The following is a 21,737-nucleotide window of genomic DNA, read 5'->3' as shown; positions in this document are numbered from 1 at the left end:
CAGTATTGAGGGAGAATGCTGCAGGTCTACAATCACTCCCAAAGACTGTGTCGAAGCCTCTGCATTGTAATCGCTCGGGGCTACACCTCACCGTCAATGTACGTCCACTAAAAGTGCTTTATCATTGTTTGTTATTGTGTCACGTGACTTGTTGAATTGGTGAGTGAGAGCTGGAGAGAGGACTGCAGGTCTCGTCACAGTTTGTTGTGTTGGAGTACAGAAAGCATAGCTTAGTGATTTCTAAATGATTCTCAATGTCATGGTTAAATATTTAGATGATTTCAGCAATGTGGATGTGACGCGACTTCTCCTTGAGCGGGACTTGGGGCACAATAACAAACAGATCGGATCAAGCGAAAGGTGAGAAAAAGTTTAATTTCTCTGGACGTACATTGATGGTGAGGAGTTGCCCCAAGCGATTACATTACAGCTTGTTTAGCAGCTGGGAAAATAAGGTCCAGGTTGAAAAATACCGAAGTTACACTTTAAAAACACACTGCTACGTGTTTTGTCCCTAACTTGACACTAACTTTATATGTGTGTGGCAACCCATGATGTGTGTAAACCTGCATGTAACCCTCCCTCCTCCCCCAGCCATCCCATCCCTGGTCTCACCGCCCGGCTTCGAAGGTGAAGCGGGTAGCATCACGTCCGTAGCGGCGCAGCGAGCAGAGAGGCCAGGTGACCAGCTTGGTGCGAGGGTTGTGGATGTCCCAGAGGTAAATGTTCTCGTGGGTGATCTGCATCATGCACTCCCCGTAGATGTCCAGGTTGGGACACGGGAGGAGGAACACGTTGAAACGCTCTGAGGAGAGACCAAAGGAAGGACCAGCAACAACGTCAGGGACGTCTTGATAACCATCATTTATAAATGGTAAATTGATTAAATTAATAGTTTAATTACTGTTAACAAACAATTAAATGATAATTAATAATGTTGACTATTTATTAAAAATGCCATCGTTTCTATTGTTGTATCATTAGTTTGTGTAATATGAAATAATTAGTTTATAAATTCTCGTAGCTGATAAGAGACGATAACAATTACACTCTGATTACATTAGTGAAGTATTTGTTAACAGTTTATTGTTGCACACATTATAACATTTCATATACTATATTAAGTATTTGTTAATTATTACCAAATGATTTATAATAAATAGTTTGTAAAATGTTATTAAACCTGTTTTTAAGGCATGACAAGGCAAGTTTATTTGTATACAACAGCACATTACAACAACAAGGCAATTCACAGTGCTTTACATAAGACATAAAAGTCATTAAGAAAAGAAACGCAAGACAATATAAAAACACACATATAAAGAAAATATTTAACAGCTAAAATAAAATGAGATTGATTAAACAGGAGAATAAAATTGTAGCGCAGTTACAGTGCAAGATATGAATAAATAGTCCCAAATTTAATTTAATAAAAAGCAAAATTACCCCAATATTTACCTAAAAAATTTATCAAAAATAACTTTATCATAAACATTATTTAATAATTATATTCCGCTATTTCCCAATAAGCAGTAATAAATAGCTGGTAATTTATTTAATACATTTCCAGGAAAAGAATATAAAGTTAATTGATATGCTTTATTTCCATGACTGCTGATGAATAGATAATAATTAGCAAATAACTTTATTTTATAACTTTAACTAATTTGAAATTTCTTTAAAAAACTCCCTGAATCATGACATTAGCTACCAGGTTACATTTGTGTAGACAATAAGTCACCCATTGGTGAGATTTGTGTCTGATCAGAAGTGTCTTCTATTAGTTTTACACCTCCGATGAAGAGCAGCTTCTGAAGCCTAAGGGTGTTGTGTGTGAGTTACCTGTGTGTTCACACTGCACTCCAGCAGCCAGGAGGTCAGGCTCTCCCATACTGATGTCATTGAGCCGTGTGCCCAGACACTCAATTGACAGCGTCTTAAACCAGTCCTCTGCCTCCAGCTCTGTAGAGAGAGAGAGAGAGAGAGAGAGAGAGAGAGAGAGAGAGAGAGAGAGAGAGAGAGAGAGAGAGAGAGAGAGAGAGAGAGAGAGAGAGAGAGAGAGAGAGATCACATCTACTAGAATCACCAGCATTTCTGTAACAAAGAAGTAAAATGGTGAAATGACAGCCTCCTCTTCTGCCAGGTGTTTTGAGACTAGAGATGAATACTTTGATGCGTCGTCATGAATCAGTCGAGCTGGATGTAAACAGTTACTGCTGCACAGCACTGGTGAACTTCTGCGAGTTGGACCGTCGGTATCATTTGTGGTCATTCACGCTTGTCTCCATAGATACTTAACTTAACATAGATAAGTAACTTGCAATCCCAATCCCAAATTGTGATTTTTACATCACAAACGAGATACGCTATGTTAATCAGGGAGCTTTAGAGGCGTTGGTATAGGTATATTTTTTAACTTTGCATAGAGCCACGCTACCTGTTTCCCCTGCTTCCAGTTTTGATGCTAAGCTAGGCTAAATAAGCCCTGACTCCAGCTCTGTACTTCACACACACAGGCATGAGATTGATCATCTCATCACACTCTCAAATAAATCAGCGTATTTCACACAATGTTGCACAATTCCTTAAACTTTTTCACAAATTGCCCAAATTAAAAAATGAATAAAAAATAAGAAATTCTACAATTCTACAATTTCATTTAGCAGACGCTTTTGTTCAAAGCGACGTACATCTGTGAGTTTGTATAACACAAGCAAAGATCTAGATAGGAGGGAACAACATGAGGAAGTGGCAACAACAGCTTCAAGTCTGATGGGACATAGGTTGCCGACAGGCGGTGCACAGAGGCAATGCACCCTGTGCACTGCGCTGCTGCGTTCTGGATCATCTGCAGAGGTTTGAATGTGCATGCACATCCATCCATCCATCACTTACTCACCTACACAGTCCAACAACTGTCTAATGTATTGCAAACCAACATTTAATGAACTGTAAATCACCAGACATCACACAGGGTCTGGTGCGATAACCAATAACTGCATCAACAGTAAGTATGCATGCTGTTTGTGTGTGTGTGTGTGTGTGTGTGTGTGTGTGTGTGTGTGTCCATGCATTACCTGATTCACAGGTGAAGGTGCGTGAGGTGTCGTCTGTAAACACAATGGCCACCGCCTGCCGCTTGGTGTCTCGAGGCAACCGTGTGATATTCTTGACGTTGCTAATCTCTGTCACCTAGGCAACAAGGTGAAGCGTAAAATGGTTAACAAAGTTGATTAAAGTGTGAGGAGTTATTTTTCAGCATCAATTATTCCGGATATAAAAGTCTTGTTTAACCTGCAGTAGGCAGAATGTTTTTGGCATCACTGGGCAAAAATCCCATAATAACCTTTCAGCATATTGTAAGTCAAGTGTTCTGAGAGATAACTAGACTTCTGCTCCTCCTCATGGCTCTGTTTTCAGGCTTTAGAAAATCTAGCCTGTGATGGGAGACTTTGACCAATCACAGGTCATTTCAGAGAGAGAGCGTTCCAATTGGCTGTGCTCCGGCTGGTGGGCGGTGCTTGGTATTTCCTCAACTGATCTCAGCATGGCTGCCGGGTCACAAACTTTCTCATTTTACAGCTAAACCGTGCACTACAGGATGTTTCTGACAACATTTGAGGAGAGAAATAGGCATTACAGTAACAGAATATTAATACATATTTGATCAGCGCTACCTAGTTTGACCATTTGATCGGAGTTTGAGAGTGATTGACAGCTGCTCAGAGACCGCAAGGCTCCAGCTCGGTTCTGATTGGTTGATTTCCTCCGGTCTGTGAAATCTTGTTGATGACGTTAGAAGCACCGGAGGACACCGGAGGCACATGATTTTTTTCAGATTACCTGTCTCGTGCACTTCTGTCAGGATATAGTGAAACTTTTTAATATCTGCTTCAGCCTGCCTACTGGAGTTTTAACTTTCTTCATTGATGATGTTCGGTCACTTGATTGTGACTCAAAGGTCAGAAGATCGCATTCAGTCTGAACAGATTCACAATTGAGTTACAAAAAGAGAAACCTTCTGTGAAACACATTGTTCTACCAGTGAAAATACAGGAGGAAAATGGAGCAAAGTCACTCTACAACATCACTTTAAGTCCACTGGTGTGTTGAAGGATGTTAATGAAGGAGTGTGAAAGCAGAAGGTCAAGTGAAGGAGAGGTGCTGATGATGAAGAATGACAGATGAGTGACTTCTGAGAGGGAGAGAGTGAAGAAGAAGAGAAGAAGAAGAAGGATTGTTGATTCACGCTGAGCTCACAAGTCTTTAATGTGAAGGCTGACTGCTTTCATCCCCGTCAGTGTGTGTCTGCTTGTACCTGTCACACACACACACACACACACACACACACACACACACACACACACACACACACACACACACACACACACACACACACACACACACACACACACACACACACACACACACACACACACACACACACACACACACACACACCTACCTTAGGAAAGGCTCTGATGTAGGCAGACTTCTCATCAGGGTATTTCTCCAGACGACGAGGTCCTTTGCTGGATGACTTCTTGAACACCAGCCAGCAACGCCGGTAGATCTGTAATATACACACACACACACACACACACACAGATACACACACAGAGTTAGCATCAAAGTCAAATAATATTCAACAGTACTTTTATTTTCTGTCAGAAACAGTGAGTTGATCAAACCTCATGTGACAGAACAAAAACAAGTACATCCACACACACGGGTCGCACGAAGAGAAAGCCACGACTACAGTAACTAGTAGCAGAAATAAAAGATTCCAACAGTAGACTGCTTTATTAAAGGAGGAGTACATAATGTATGCTATCATATGTGGACTTACTGACATGATGCAATGTGTGTTTTCCTGTTACCTCATCAATAATTCATCTATCGTTGATTCTGTTGATGTTTTTTTATGTTTTTTATTAAGCTGTGAACGGCTGTACTAAACATAAATATGCTCATCTAACTATAAGGCAATCTGTGTCTGTCTGTGTGTGTGTGTGTGTGTGTGTGTGTGTGTGTGTGTGTGTGTGTGTGTGTGTGTATGTGTGTCCTTTGCATATCTCAAGAAGTGTTCATCTGGTCGACTTCACACTTGGCAGGTGTGTTGCTGGGGACCCAATTTGGTGCAATTTGGACGCGCGATATCATTAATAAACTAACTGACTAAAAAAGTGCTCTGTGCAGCAGCGGGGGCGGGGCTTCAGGGGTCTGCAGAGTGGAGCATGTTGTTCGTATAGCGGGCCTTCACAGGCCGCGGCTCGTTGACTGCAGTTCACTTTAGCTGCTGGATGCTGGATATACTAACGACAACCAACAACGAGTGTTGAGCGGTTCTTGAAAATGCTCCTAACGGGCGCGTTACGAACGGACACGCCCCCCCAACAACGCTGCAAGCAGCAATACCGGGAGACAAGCAATCGGCCCGTTGTCTCTGGTTTGTGGCTGTAAAGTTTCATGATGGGCATGTCTGTAAAGAGGAGGCTCGTGGGTACCCATAGAACCCATTTCCATCCACATATCTTGAGGTCAGAGGTCAATGCACCCCTTTGAAAGTGGCCATGGCATTTTTTCCTCGCCGACATTTAGCCTGACGTCGGAGCGTTATTTAGCCTCCATCCTGACAACCTACTACGACATGGTTGGTACCGATGGATTTTTAGTTTCATATCATATCTGGACTTTCACTCTAGCTCTGAAACTGAACCAGCTACAACCTCTGTAAGACAGTAAAGTCGGTCAGAATCGCCCAAGACTGTGCAGGTCTCAGGGGGTTAAAGATGTATAGGCATAAAATACATAAAAGCTGATGGATTTGTAAATTTCCAGAGTATTATCTTCAGTTAATAAGATGCTTCCTGATAAATAATTCTGTTTTGCTAGTTGTGTTGCTCACAGCTGGAACAGTGACTCACCTGACATGCCGTGCATGATAGGAGGGAGGGGTGTTAAAAAAGAAATATAAATAACACAGCAGTACTTATGCGTCACATTTCATTATTTTCAAATCCCTTCTCCGTCTAATCTTTTCCCAATCTAGTGTCTGAAACAAGCTTTCTTTTTGAAGCCACATTTCTTTTACTTGTGAAAACTCCTCTGAGCACACACTTAAAAATTCATGGGCTGCTAAGAAATAATAAGTCATTTTAGTTGAACTGAAGGGCAAATGTGTGATGAAGAAGAAAAACAGCTGACCATTATTCAAAATGCCCACATATCCATTTAAGTCTACTGCCGACACAGCACTTCAAGGTTACACAGACGCCACGCCTGGTGTAACAGCATCGTTTCCTCGCGCTTTAATGTGAGTGAACCCTCTGGAATAACAGGAACTCCAAACTGTTTCACATCAGTTTCATCTTTTGAAGATGTGAGAAGGGAGCAATTAGCACGTTCTATCCTCCCCGTCCCTCCCACCGCCTCCTCTCTTTAACTTCACTTAGCGCTCCTCACAGCTAGTTCGTCTGCTGAGACCCGATTACTGCGAGCACAGGATGGTGAAGAGATACAGGGGAAAGGAAAGATGAAGAGGGAGGAGGAGGAGGGAGATGGATGATGTGGAGGATGGGATAAAAAGAGAGATAGTGGACATGAAAGCAGAAGTACGGAGGCCCTGAGACGCAAGTGGGAGGAAAGAAATGCTGCTGATCCATTTTCTAAGTCTGATCTAAATTGTTTTTCTCTCCTGTGTTTATGACTTAAGAACAAGTCGAAGCTACGATAATCTTTCTAAGTTCCTTAATTTTTTTTCCCCTCTGTGACACCGGTGAGAAAAAAAAAGTTATACCAAGATAATTTTTCTTGTGAAAACTTGTAAGGTGATTTTTTTTTCTTTATTTTGTTTCTTCTTGTTGAGTTTTAATTTACAGAATATATGTGTGTTGTGTTTAGAGCTCATGGAGAAATTAAAACTCACCTGGAAGAAAACATGAATGTTTTTAGTCCTGTTTAAAACATGGGGTAGAGGTGCACTTCAGCCTCTTGTGGACAAAATGAGTATTACAACTAGGGCTGTCAAAGTTAACGCGATAATAACGCGTTTACGCAAATTAATTTAACACCACTAATTTCTTTAACGCATTACCGCAGCTTGATCTTTCAGAGGTTGTAGCAGGCTCATGTCATTTAGATTAGATGAAACTTAAACCATCATCATCAGCCTCTAGTAGTTAAACAGAAAACTAATTATCAGTTTGGTCATCGTGAGCATTTAACTGCTTGGTGGCCCAAGAAATAAAGGAATGATTCAGCCTGTTAGACCTGACCTGTGGAGGTCTAAATATCCATCTGGAGGGTAGGATGAAGAGGACACTGAAATATCTTGAGCCTTAGAAATTGCTCTCTTACGGAAATTCGCAAATTAATTTTAACGCCACTAATTTCTTTAACATGTTAACACAACTTGCGATTTTTAGGTTGTAGCGGGCTCAGTTTTAAAGCTAGAAGATACTGGTATCATATGGAACTAGAAAACCTGATGAATCCATTGGTATCAACCATGTCATACTAGCTTGTCGTGAAGGAGGCTAAATAACGCTCCAAAGTTACACTAAATTTTGTTGAGGAAAAACTGTCATAGCCATTTTCAAAGGCGTCCTTTGACCTCTGACCTCAAGATATGTGAATGTAAATGGGTTCTATGGGTACCCACGAGTCTCCCCTTTACAGACATGCCCACTTTATGATAATCACATGCAGTTTTGGGTCAAGTCATAGTCAAGTCAGCACACTGACACACTGACAGCTGTTGTTGCCTGTTGGGCTGCAGTTTGCCATGTTATGATTGGAGCATTTTTTCTATGCTAAATGCAGTACCTGTGAGGGTTTCTGGACAATATCTGTCATTGTTTTGTGTTATTAATTGATGTCCAATAAGAAATATAAACAAAGGCAATGCAGATGAGATCCACTACTTCCGTTCTTACCTTTCACAATAAAAGCTCCTAGACATATAATACTTGCCGGCGAGTACTTTGCATTGTCGTGTTGATTATTGGTCACGTCCCTGGACCAAGTTACAATGCTGCTGTTAACGGAGAAAACCATTTAAATATTTAGATAAATTCAAATATCACTTCTTGTACTACTTTTTATGGTGACTGAATCTCAGCGATGGTTTTAGACCTCACGCTGTTCATGTTATTGTTAGGAGATGAGTGAGAACTACAGCAAGGTGGTAAGAACCACCAGTAAGCTGTAATTGCATCACACACTGACAAAGAGAGAGAGAGAGAGAGAGAGAGAAAGAAAGACATTAAACACAGCAGCTGTAGTAAATTGACTTACAATTAAAAAGCCCATTACATTTTGTCAAAGGAAATGCAGAGAAGCAGCAGGGAGAGACAGAGAACAGGACAGAACAGAGGACAACAGCGAGATATAGCGAAGTAATAATGAAGAAAGAAGGAATGAATACAAGACAGTGTGTCCTGGTACAAGACAGGAGAGGAGAGCGGAGGGGGGGTTCTGTGACTGAGAGGGACGAAGAAGAAGAAGAAGAAGAAGAAGAAGAAGAAGAAGAAGAAGAAGAAGAAGAAGAAGAAGAAGAAGAAGAAGAAGAAGAAGAAGAAGAAGAAGAAGAAGAAGAAGAAGAAGAAGAAGAAGAAGACCTCCTTTCCACGCCAAACAGATAGAGCCAGAGCAACACAACCTCCTCTCCACGCCATATAGATAGAGCCATAGCAACACAACCTCCTTTCCATGCCAGATAGGTAGAGCCAGAGCAACACGACCTCCTTTCCATGCCAAACAGATAGAGCCAGAGCAACAAGACCTCCTCTCCACGCAAAATAGCAACACGACCTCCTCTCCACGCTAAATAGATAGAGCCAGAGCAACAGAACCTCCTCTCCATGCCAAATAGATGGAGCAAGAGCAACACAACCTCCTTTCCACGCCAAATGGATAGAGCCAGAGCAACACAACCTCCTCTCCACACCAAATAGGTAGAGCCAGAGCAACACGACCTCCTCTCCACAACAAATAGATAGAGCTAGAGCAACACAACCTCTTCTTCACGCAGATAGAGCCAGAGCAACACAACCTCCTCTCCACACCAAATAGATACAGCCAAAGCAACACAAACTCCTCTCCACGCCAAATAGATAGAGCCAGGGCAACACAACCTCTTCTTCACACAGATAGAGCCAGAGCAACACAACCTCCTCTCCACACCAAATAGATACAGCCAAAGCAACACGACCTCCTCTCCATGCCAAATAGATAGAGCCAGAGCAACACGATCTCCATGGGCAAACTAGAGCAGAGGGTGCGGGACACACCGCAAAGACTAGGCCGACAGACGCTCACTGACGGCCCCAAACTGTCCAACGGTGTACGACTGGTGTTAACATGTACTGGTTTTTAAGCCGTTTAATGTGCGACAGCTGACTATAACCTGCCAACTGACATTAGCAGTGCACGTCCCTCTGGTGAATGTTTGTTTGTAATTCATTCAGTGAGCCAAGCTGCAACACAAGATATGTGTCCCTGCATACTGAGTAGCTAGAAAGCTAATTAGGGTTGTGGTTCAAAGTGTGTTGTGGCTGCTGTCTGTCTGTTTGTGAAGTGATGATGACGTTACTGCTTTACAAAATACATTTAACATTGCACCTCTTCTTTAATCCTATTGTTTCCACTCATTGTCATCCTCTGCAGCAGCGAGAGGTCTTGAACGCCGTTGGTTGTGTATGATTGTGTGGATTCTGAATCAGTCGCTGTGAAAAAAGGGGAAAATGTGCCAACTGGTAATGTGTGATATTACTGGACTCCTGCTGCTGATTTTGATGTGTGAAATTACAAACATGGTGTAAAATGTGTCTTCTGGTACGTTGGCTGTGTTCTGAATGAGCATCATTGTTGACCAGGACAGGTGCCAGAACATTTTAATGTTTTAGGACGCTCTGTGTGTCCTGACTAGATACAAGCATTACAGCATGGCTGCAAAATATAGTCCCGATCATGAAACTGATGACCACATGTCTCTGAACATCATGCCATGCTGTGTGCAACATATGGTGCTTTAAAAAATTCAACAAAGCACACATTTCAGGGCAACCAGCCAGGTAGTCTCACATAGCCAGACCTGTCTCTACAGCGCTGTGTCAGCACTAAAGAAAGGTCCGGCTCCACACGTTATCATTCTGCTATAGAGGGGGAAAAAAAAACGCTCTGGCTTGTTTGTATTTCTAATGGCATTTGCAAGATTCCACCGAGCACAAAGGAAAACAACCAGTCAGAGCCGGGGAGAAGTCAAAATGTACCTTAAAGGGAGATTTATTAAGTATTTAATCCTCTTATCAACATGGGAGTGGACAAATATTCTTGTTTTATGCAAATGTATGTTTATATTTATTATAGGATATCAATTAACAACACAAAACAATGACAAATATTGTCCAGAAACCCTCACAGGTACTGCATTTAGCATAAAAACTATGCTCAAATCATAACATGGCAAACTGCAGCCCAACAGGCAACAACAGCTGTCAGTGTGTCAGTGTGCTGACTTGACTATGACTTGCCCCAAACTGCATGTGATTATCATAAAGTGGGCATGTCTGTAAAGGGGAGACTCGTGGGTACCCATAGAACCCATTTACATTCACATATCTGGAGGTCAGAGGTCAAGGGACCCCTTTGAAAATGGCCATGACAGTTATTCCTCGCCAAAATTTAGCGTTAGTTTGTAGCGTTATTTAACCTCCTTTACGACAAGCTAGTATGACATGGTTGGTACCAATGGATTCCTGAGGTTTTCTAGTTTCATATGATACCATATACATATGATATGTTTACTACTTTTTCGTTTTGGCTCGCTGTGGTTTGTTTTGGTTGACGTATACGGAACGGATATGACGTCACGTTACTCACACTACAACAATAAAAGCGGTAACTTCCTTCTACCTCCACATAGACTCAAATAAAAAAAATATATTGATTCTGACATTAAAAAATCTGTTTCAAAATCGTAAAAAAAAATGCGATACATAGGTGAATCGATTTTTTTCCCATCCCTAATGCACGCCCTTTACTGCAACATACTGCTTCAGTGTTTCACTGCTTACTTCTACAGTAACATCACCACCGCCCAGTGTTGATTCCAGGTCCACTAGACTAACTTTTGCTCCTCTAGTGCATCTTGATGGTATTTTTTTGAAGCAGACAAAAGCCCTTCCCTCCTCATCAGCGCCGAGCCCGCCAATCACACAGGAGATCAGGGTTCAATTCCCAGACAGAGAGGAGAGCTGCACAAACAAAGTGCGACCTATTCCTATATCTGATTAGACACATCTTTTCCCAGCAGGACAATCAGCTTTGGGCACGGAGGATCGATCTGCTGTTGCGGTGCCTCTGGGAATGCTGCGTCCTGCTCTCCCCGCCGTCCCCACAGGCATCATTAAAGATTGATCTGATCTTATCTTACCTGCTTCAGTAAGCTTTAGGCCGCCACCTCTGCTGCTGCTGCTGCACGGTCCTAACGCCTGCAGACTAATGGTAGCAGATGACTCCTTTCAGCAACAGTGGCTCTGTAATAGTCGAGCTGCTATATTTGGCCATGACTTTGGCCTGCTCCTCTCACAGGAAGCAAGGTCAGTGCTAACAGCCGCCGAGATAATGATATTGAGTGATCATCTGGGTGCTTCACTTATCAATGTGGAGGTGGAAAAACGCATTCAGACTCATTTCAATAGCTCCCGTAACTACTCTGTTATATGTGGTCGGCCAAAACGTCCTGCACAGAAGCATCATCAGTCTGCACAGGAGATGAGGAGAAGCACTGCATTGTGGGATGATCACTCAAAGGTGTTGATATGTTTACACCAGCTCCAGAGAGCATTAACATGTTTTTGTGAAATGGGTATTTTCATTTTGTCTGTTGACCGGAGACGGGTCTGATTGCAGTCGTGGAGGGGCGTTTCTGTCGAGCATGACAGGAACAGAGGGCGCTTTGATTGGCTCGTGGGGAACACCAACTTTTTCTTCTTTTCTAATTTCTCAATTTCGTTGTACCTGTACAATGACAATAAAGGAAATCTAATCTAATCACAGCTGGTTCTGGCTATTATTACCCGCAGGAAGAGCGTCGGTCATTGATGCCAATTTTCTTAGTGGCCAAACGGTGGTACTACAACTTCCGTGTCCGTCACGTGATGCCATTGGGCCCAAAAAGACGTTTTCCCATAGACTTACATTGGGAAAGAGACGTCTGTAACTCAGAGGATAATTTTTTTTTTTAGGTGAATCAACTTCCCAGTATGAACACTTGAATAGACAACCAAACAAAGCAGTGCAATCTTGGACGAGGAGATCGAAGAGATAAAGAAGGCGCTGAACTTTATGTCTGGAGAAATTGCAACTGTGTCTAAACAGCAAAAACTAATAATGGACTTGATGGGGGAAATTAAGGAGCTGAAGAGACAACATGTCGAGAAGGACAAGAGGATAACCCTCTTAGAGTGCCGGGTGGCGGATCTGGAGCAGTACTCCCGCATAAACGATGTGATCGTTAGCAGGTTGGAGACCAGGCCACGGTCACGGTCATACGCCCGGGCGGTGACACCAGCGGACGGCGGGGGGCTCACCGAGCCCGACCAACAGTCCCTTGAACAACAGGTGACGGATTTCTTCAACAACAAAGGCATCTCCATCAACAACACCGACATCGAGTCATGCCACCCTCTCCCCCGGAGGAACAAGAGCGACAAACCGGCCTTAATAATCCGGTTTACCAACAGAAAGCACAAAAATACGCTGCTTAGACAAGGAAGAAAGCTAAAGGGGTCCGACGTTTATGTGAATGAACATCTTACAAAGAATAACGCAGACATCGCCAGAAAGGCACGCTTTCTAAGGAAGCAGAGGAAAATTCAATCAACGTGGACTGCAAACTGTAAAGTGATCATCAAACTGAACGGGTCACCAGAGGAGGCCAGAGTGCTGGTTATCAGAGAAATTGAAGAATTGGACAAATACCAGTGACATCAGAACAACACAACAAGGTAATCATACCTGTCTGTGGAAAATGGGTTCTTGTGGAATTACATAACATTCACTGAACATTATCTGAACACAATATGCATGAACTGGAACTGGAAGATATTGATCCTGACAATAACTTTTTTAACCATCTAAACAATACATGTTGCTACTACACCGATGAACAGTATAACAGCAATGTGAAGTCAGCTCAAGGAATGTCAATTATTCACTTCAACAGTAGAAGCTTATATGCTAATCACCAAAACATCAAAGAATACTTAGGTCAATTCACAAAACCATTCAATGTCATTGCAATATCTGAAACCTGGCTCAATTCTGAGAAAGAAGCAGATTTCGAGTTAAAAGGATATCAATTCAATTACATGAACAGGAAGAGCAAAAAAGGAGGGGGTGTGGCCCTGTACGTGAAAAATAGCCTGAAATATAAGATTTTAGAAAACATGTCAACCACAATTGATGATGTGATGGAATGCATCACTGTAGAGATCTGCATGGAAAACCAAAGAAATGTGATGGTCAGTTGTGTATACAGAGCACCAGGAGCCTGCATTGAAACTTTTAAAGACAGTATGGAGAAAATATTTGCCAAAACTAATCAGAAGGTTACATTCATTTGTGGGGACTTCAATATAGACCTGCTAAATCCTAACAAACACAAAATGACAGACGAATTTATTAACACAATGTATAGTATGAGTTTATATCCACTGATCACCAAACCAAGCAGAATAACAGCGCACTGTGCAACTCTAATCGACAATATATTTACAAATTACATGGAAAGTAGCTTAGTGAGCGGGCTGCTGATGAATGACATCAGTGACCATTTGCCAGTTTTTGTGATCCATGACTGTGATTGTGGAAAAGAGAAGGAGGACCATAAAATCAAATATAGGAGATTGAGAACAGAAGAATCCATAAATGCATTCAGAACCGAATTGCTATCACAAAACTGGAAAACCCTCTATGAAGGAAATGATGTTGATACAGCATATGAAACATTTCTAAATATATTTAAGTCATTATATGACAAAAACTGTCCAATAAAACAAGATAACACTAGGAATAATAACACAAACAGACCATGGATCACAAAGGGACTGCAAAATGCCTGTAAAAAAAAAGAATACTCTATATAGACAATTCATAAAATGTAAAACTAAAGAGGCAGAACATAAATATAAGAAATACAAAAATAAATTAACTAATATTATGAGGATATGCAAGAAGGAATATTATACCAAATTACTAGAAAATAACAAAAACAATATAAAAGGCATATGGAATATATTAAACAGTATTATTAGAAACCGTTCGACTAGCTCAAGTTACCCTGAATATTTTATTGATAATGATAGGTCTTTAAATGATATGAATGATGTGGTTAATGGGTTTAATGAATTTTTTGTAAATGTGGGACCAAAGTTGGCAGGAAAAATCAATGACACGTCTCCAAAGGATGGGGAGGGTGTTGAAAGCCACATTGCAAGAAATTCAAACTCAATTTATATCAAAGCTATAGACAGAAAAGAAATCATAGACATAGTTAACAAGTGCAAGAATAAAACATCTACTGACTTGAATGGAATCGATATGACGATAGTCAAGAAAGTCATTGACAGTATTGCAAACCCCCTAACCTACATTTGTAACTTATCATTCATAACTGGCACATTTCCACATAAAATGAAAACTGCTAAAGTTATTCCACTATATAAAACTGGGGACAAACATAATTTCACTAATTACAGGCCTGTATCTTTACTTTGCCAGTTCTCTAAAATATTGGAGAAACTGTTCATTGGAAGATTAGATAACTTCATTGACAAGCACCATTTACTGACAGACAGTCAATACGGGTTCAGAGCAAACAGATCAACAGCAATGGCATTAATGGAGCTAACAGAAGAAATAACCAGTTGTATTGATAACAAGAAGTATGCGGTAGGAGTATTTATAGATTTAAAAAAAGCATTTGACACCATTGATCATGATATATTATTCAATAAAATGGAAAGGTATGGTATAAGAGGGGTAGTGCTGAACTGGTTGAGAAGTTATATAGGAAACAGGCAGCAGTACGTGCAAATAGGGGACTACAAATCAACATGCTCAGGTATTACTTGTGGGGTCCCGCAGGGATCAGTATTGGGTCCAAAATTGTTTATTATGTATATAAATGACATAGGTAGGGTATCAAGGACACTGAATTTAGTTTTATTTGCAGATGACACAAATATTTTTTGTTCTGGGGAAAATCTGCAGCAGCTTTTGGAGGTGGACACATCAGAAATTAGAAAATTGCAACGGTGGTTTGACAGAAATAAATTGTCATTAAATTTGGACAAAACTAAATTTATGTTATTTGGAAACCAAAAAATAGACATACCAGTACAAATGATAATAGATGATGTGACTATTGAAAGAGTATATGTAAATACATTTCTGGGTGTAATACTGGACCACAAAATCTGCTGGAAACCTCAGATAAATTATGTAAGAACAAAGCTGGCAAAGAGCATAGCAGTCTTAGGGAAAACAAGACACACACTGGATCATAAATCACTGCACATTCTGTATTCTTCACTTGTATCACCATATCTGAATTACTGTGTAGAAGTTTGGGGTAACACTTATAAAAGCAACTTACAACCATTATGCATACTACAGAAGAGAGCAATCAGGATAGTAAATAATGTGGGATATAGGGAACACACGAACACACTGTTTTTGAAGTCACATACATTGAAATTTATGGATTTGGTCAAATTTAAAACCGCAATAATTATGTTTAAAGCAAGACATAATTCACTTCCGGGCAATATTCAAAAAATGTTTTGTGACAGGGAGGGGGGGTTATAATTTAAGAGGAACATTTAATTTTAAAAAGCATTGTGTTCGTACAAAAAAGAAGAGTATGTGTATTTCAGTTTGTGGGGTGGATTTGTGGAATGGGTTAGGTGATGGGTTGAAGGGGAGCACAAATATAAATCAATTTAAAAAGCTATACAAGAAAGATATTTTTGGGAGGTACATGGTTGAAGAAGAGTTGTGTTAAAGGTTGGTTATATACTTTTTAACTCCGGATGTATTTGTGGGTTGTAAATAAACTTGGGATGCTGTTCATATATTCAACTTGGGATGTAAATAAATCTGAGATAGTTTTTATATTATATTATATTATCATTCTATGATATATGAGTTAATAGAGGAGAAGTGAGAAAGGGGTAGGGTAATATAAGTTTTTCTTCTACCTACTCCTTTTCGGACACTATAACTCTTGTTTTGTTTGTTATTATTTTGTATCTGTTTTTATTTATTATATGTTCGAAATAAAGTCTTTCATTCATTCATTCATATTTAAATCATTAGATCCTAAAAGTTGTAAAATGCACTAATAGCTGAATCCAGAGTTATTTCCCTTCCTCCGTTCATGTGAATGAGATCCCGACCGAGGCTGGAGCGAGGGCTGGGAGGCGAAGTTAGCGAGCCGTGACGGCTGTGACCCCGTGACCGAGCCATGTGACCGAGAGGACGCTACTGCGCCTGCTTCGTGGGCCCAATGGATGCGAAAGATCCGGGTACTTTTCATGCGCCACTGAGCAACTTTCATAGGAATGAACGGGGCCCTGCCTCCAACGCTGTATCCAGTTCTCTTAATACATCCATGGTCCACGTAGATGGTGATCACCCCATGAGCTATTGTAACACGGGTAATTCCAGATCCCAACAATGTTTTTACCTGACCTTTATTAGCGACCAGTCTGTATTTGTGGTGTCGGCCTATTATTTGAGACTAAGCAATTATTTGAATACCAGCTTTTATTTCAGCATTTACAGTAATGTTTTATTTTAATCTTTACAAATGTCTCAAAAAAAGACCAAAAAAACTAGGAACATGATGTATCCTGCACCGTCATGAAGTCTAAAGCTACTTTTGTCAAGACTGAGCGACCTGAATTTGCCTCCCGATAACCACGGCACTGTCTATAAAAACAAAAGAAAAGCAGCGCCAGATGAGGAGAAGCAGGAGGAGCAGCGTGCTCGGCAGGAACGGAGGAGGATATTGAATGTGGAGAGCGCCTGCAGCCAGAGAGCGCTGCTGAGAGGAGAGGTGAAGCTGAATGCCAGATCAGGGCGCTCCGGCTCGATAGTGGGCTGACCTATTAGTCTCAGAGGGCTGCTTACATAATGATGCCTTCAAGGCATATAAAAACACATTTACAGGTTCTCTGGACTGAAGAGAGGGAAGTGGATGTGGCAGGCTGAGTGTGAGATTAGACTGAACGGTAAAAAGATCATCATGTACTTTCATTTCATTACATTTTTCAGTGCACGCACTTTTCACACTGCATATTCTTCGCCCTGAGCTGAGAGCTGACCTGGGATAATGTAGCCCCTTTTCACACACGCATTGTTAACCCAGAGTTAGCCTAAGCCCAGGGCTACGATGCACTTCTACTAGCCCTGGGTTTAATGTCCATCGCAGCTTTTTTCATTTTGCTGATGAGCTCACTATATAGTCCTCCCTGGATAGCGAGTAGTGAATGATTTCGGACACAGCCTGTGTCTCCAGCCAAAGCTACCCAAAGCTGCCACGTGTGTCTCTGCAGCCCTTCAATCAAACCCACTTCTTCTGTGCAGTTGCAGACAGCTAAAGGGATTTTAATGGTAATACTCTCTCTCTCTCCAGTGTGCATGATGTGTGAAACTCATCCTATTGTCTCACAGATATCTGTGCTGGATCAGCAGAGATCAGAGGAGGTGTCTGAAGTGATATATCCAGCATGCTAGCTGAGCTCTCACCTACGCCTCTAAGTCTCGTCTCTAAGTTTACTCAGAGAGTGTCACATTTAATTCACACCGTGAGACTCTTCCAGGGCACCGAGATAGGTGTTTCGTCCTCTATTAATCTATGGGAATGATTTAGTTTTTTTTTTTTAATATAACATACATCTGTCGAGGAGCAACATATACAAGGTATTAAAGTCCCCCCTCCAGCCAGTTTTACTTCCTGTTTTTTGGTTAATGTTCTTTCTCAAACAGAGAATGGGGGTGTGGTTAATAGTCAGATGTAATTCATTACCATGGCAACCAGATTGCATCATTTCTCAACCCAATTTAGATGAATTTACTGTTTATCAGACCACAAATGAGACAAGAATTAGCACAACACGCCGACTCTCTCTCTCTCTCACTCGCTCTCTTCTTCACCGTCTCCTCCTGGCGAGGCGGCCGTCTTGCTGCTGCTGCTGCACAGAGGAGCAGCACCGCCGCACGCCAGCCACAGCGCACTGGAGGACGCATTGATATGTTGCCGAGTTCCGGGGTTTGAAATGCAGTACCGGGACGTTTTGGAGGTGCACCGTTGACCAGCACCAGCTGCCCTCGTCTGGGGATGTGACGTTGATGAAATTTTCCCACCGCTTAATAAACTCGTGGCAACATCGGTGTTACCGATTACACCCGAGATTTTAGAAGAAAGATGACGGTCAATATCTGTAGCACGCTTACTTTGATCTTTAACGTCGGGTGGCGGTGTGTCTGGCCTCTCCGGTCGAGCTTTTGCTGCAGGCCGCAGGTTTCCAACTCTCCGCAGCGCACCCAGCTGTGGCCGCTCTGTCCTCCCCACGCCGATTATCTCATTAACGTTATATAACATTCATAACAACATAAAGGTCCCTTATAGCATTGGGTTTAAATTAGAAATATGGCCAAATAGGCGCTTTTGCATTTCGCTTCACATCATTTTGTCAACTCTCTCTCGTCCCTTGTGTGTGAAATATGACTCCTGCTACTCTGAGCTGAGACTCCGTATGGATGCATTCAGGTTCAGTTTGTAGCGTCCGTCATTCGACTTTGTATTGATAACACAACGCTGATACGCCAAAATGAACTAAATGGGTTTTATTTTTGTAAAAAAAAAGCAAAACGACAGTGGGGTCGGTGGGTACGTAATATAATCGGTCTGTGCCCGACCACAATGTAACACCGGTAACACCCATCACCACACACACAAATGTCATTGTGAAAATAAACACACTAAAGTAAGCTGGAGGAAACTACTACTATACTCATACGTCATATTCCTGTTTTAACAACAACCTTCTTTTTTCAACTTTGAGCCCAAAATTTTGTTATTTGGTAAAACAAATTGGGCAAACAGTGTGGCTCATCAACTGAGTCAGGAAATGACTCAAATAAATATGAAATATCATAGAAATGCCAAAATACACTGGAGGGGGGCTTTAAGTACAGCTCTCTCCACATTCCACTAATCTAGGCAGTGTTTAGCCTACTAATCTCAAAGTTTTTGGAACGCATCCAAATGTATTTTACTGCTCCGTGCAGAATGTGGGGGGAAAACTACCCCAGCGTTTGTTTCCTCATACCCACAAGGCACACCTAAGCATATGGACAGATGGTACAAACACATCTCACATATGCTTTTAGACTTGGTGCCGATTAACCATCTGAGCGCAGAGCATTGACAGCATGCTTAATCAGTGGGAGGTTGGTTAAGGAGGGTGTCCCATGCCCGGAGGCTGATCAATATCGATCTCATCAATACAACACTTCATTATGCTCAAAGGGACTGTGGCAATACTGAAGCAGGAAACGAAAACCAGACCGTTGCGTGGAAACATCCATGGGTGCATCAGTGCATGCAAAGTTAGTTTCAGTCAGAGTGCGCTGGGATTTTTGCATGTCTGGGGCTTTTTTCCCTCTCTGGCTTTGTTGTTCCTGTTGAGGTAAATTAAGCATGACTTGGGTAGTGCATCTACGCAGCCTTGAGGAGGACCTCAGCTGTGCATGTCCTCTCTGCCCTCAGGATACAGAGACTACCTCTCTTTTTTACCTCTCTTTGAACTCATGCCCTCCTCTCTACCCCGGCCCCTCTCCTGGGTTTACTACGTGAAACTGCTCACCCTCCAGGGTCTCCACACAAATCTGAGGCTCATTGAGACTTTGTTAATGCTAACCAACGTATCACCAATTCACAAACAAAAGCTAGCAAAAAACAGACTGGATTTTCAATCTTAAAGCTGCACAAATAAATATTTTTATATCAAAGATAGGGAGCTCTAGGTTTACGCCGCATCGTAACTACTTCACAGACACAGAGCGGAGAGAGGACCTCAACTCAACAACGCTACCTCATGACAAGTAACCGCGGCAGTGCTACTGCAGGGCTGAGTTTTCTCTTCCGTTCTCCAGGAAGCGTGCGGCGGCGCGCTTTGAGTTCAGGCTGGTGCACGCCAAGGTTAGAGTACGAGCAGGGAGGCATCTGATTGGTTCTTTCCAAGCGGACCGCGAGGCAGTGATCGGTAGACGTTTTTACAGGATTACAGCAGCTACAGATGACGGCTCTTTTCCGGTCTTTTTTCAGAGCTTATCAGTAACGGATCGCTGTCGGGGTGTAAAGACCATTTCAACCAATATAACAAATAGTGGAGACTGGAGAACATCGTCAACCCTGACTTTAACAATGGATCAAATGACTGTGTAATGTGTGTAACGTGAAAAATGTTGCTCATAGTAGCAGTTTCCAATCAATTGTCCAGTGTCGCAAAAAAGAAATGCAAAATTTCCATCAACTGGTTTGGAGCGAATAAACTCGGCTCGACTGAATACAACTCAAATAAACTGATAATAAATACTTTGCTAATGTTATCAGAATGCAATTGTTATCGTCTCTCTATATATAGAATTTATAAACTAACTATTTCATATTACACAAACAAATGATAAAATTACAGAAACTTTAGCATTATTAATAATTAGTAAACGTTATTAATTAGCATTTTATTGTCTGTTAACAGTAAAATAACTATTAACTAAGTTTGATTAACTATCAATTTACCATTTATAAATATTTTTTATTATTAAGTGTTACCCATATTTGTAGTGTTCGTACAGTGTATAGCTCCTTTTCAATTGTATTACTGTTTGTAGAAATCCCTGATACTCTAATACTATTAATAACAGCTAAGAGGGTAACATTAGCCGAACATGGAATCCAGTTGTGTTCAGTAAAACAAATAATATAGAGTAACTGACTGTTTTTTTGTTACTGTAAAACCAGTCAGGAGCTTTTAGCACACCAGCTGGACTCCACCGACGCCAAACGGTCTCTGCTTCACACTACACATCCCAACATATTGTATGGGCAGACTGCTAACAGAACTGGCACAGGGAGACGATGGATTAAGAGAGCAAATGAAAAAGGGCAAAAGAGAGAGAGAGAGAGAGAGAGAGAGAGAGAGAGAGAGAGAGAGAGAGAGAGGATGCGGAGGAAGGATACAGATAATGAGGCAGAAAAGGAAGAATGAGAAGTGAAGAATCAGCGCTCTGGGCAGAAAACCGCAGAGGGAGAAAAAGAAGACACAGAGCAATTAAATGGCAGGAGCAGTGAGAAAAAAAGAGAGGAAAAATAAGACAGGGAGAGCAGTTAATGTTCAAAACAAAAAAAACTCACAGATTCCCAAAGAGAGAAACTGTAAAAGCAGAATTTGATCCAGTTAATACGACACACAGTTCAAATGTAGTGTCAATAAAACTGAGTGGTAACACTTCATTTTACAGGTCCGCAAATTTCATGGTAATTAGGTGATAATTAGCAAGTAACCTATTTGAAATTTCTTTGGATTTACTGCCAAATTACCCCAATATTTACTTCAACATTTATTGAAAAATGACTTCATTATAAACATTATTTAATA

General features: G+C 41.3%; 1 protein-coding gene across 2 annotated transcripts in view; it reads right to left on the bottom strand.

Moving 5' to 3' along the window:
- The window catches only part of dok4 (docking protein 4), a 66,839-nt gene that overhangs the window by 5,628 nt on the left and 39,474 nt on the right, over positions 1–21,737 (bottom strand). For both annotated transcript variants that reach the window (XM_074659712.1, XM_074659720.1), the window contains 4 exons: positions 4,466–4,573; positions 3,078–3,192; positions 1,843–1,962; positions 616–805 (listed from right to left, as the gene is read on the bottom strand). In XM_074659712.1, coding sequence (XP_074515813.1) covers positions 616–805; positions 1,843–1,962; positions 3,078–3,192; positions 4,466–4,573 — 533 coding nt within the window. The remainder of the gene's footprint in view (positions 1–615; positions 806–1,842; positions 1,963–3,077; positions 3,193–4,465; positions 4,574–21,737) is intronic.

This window comes from Sebastes fasciatus, chromosome 2 (assembly GCF_043250625.1).
Source record: "Sebastes fasciatus isolate fSebFas1 chromosome 2, fSebFas1.pri, whole genome shotgun sequence".
Classification (NCBI taxonomy): domain Eukaryota; kingdom Metazoa; phylum Chordata; class Actinopteri; order Perciformes; family Sebastidae; genus Sebastes; species Sebastes fasciatus.
The sequence above is the reverse complement of the archived record's forward strand: the minus strand, read 5'-3'. Positions and strand labels throughout refer to the sequence as shown.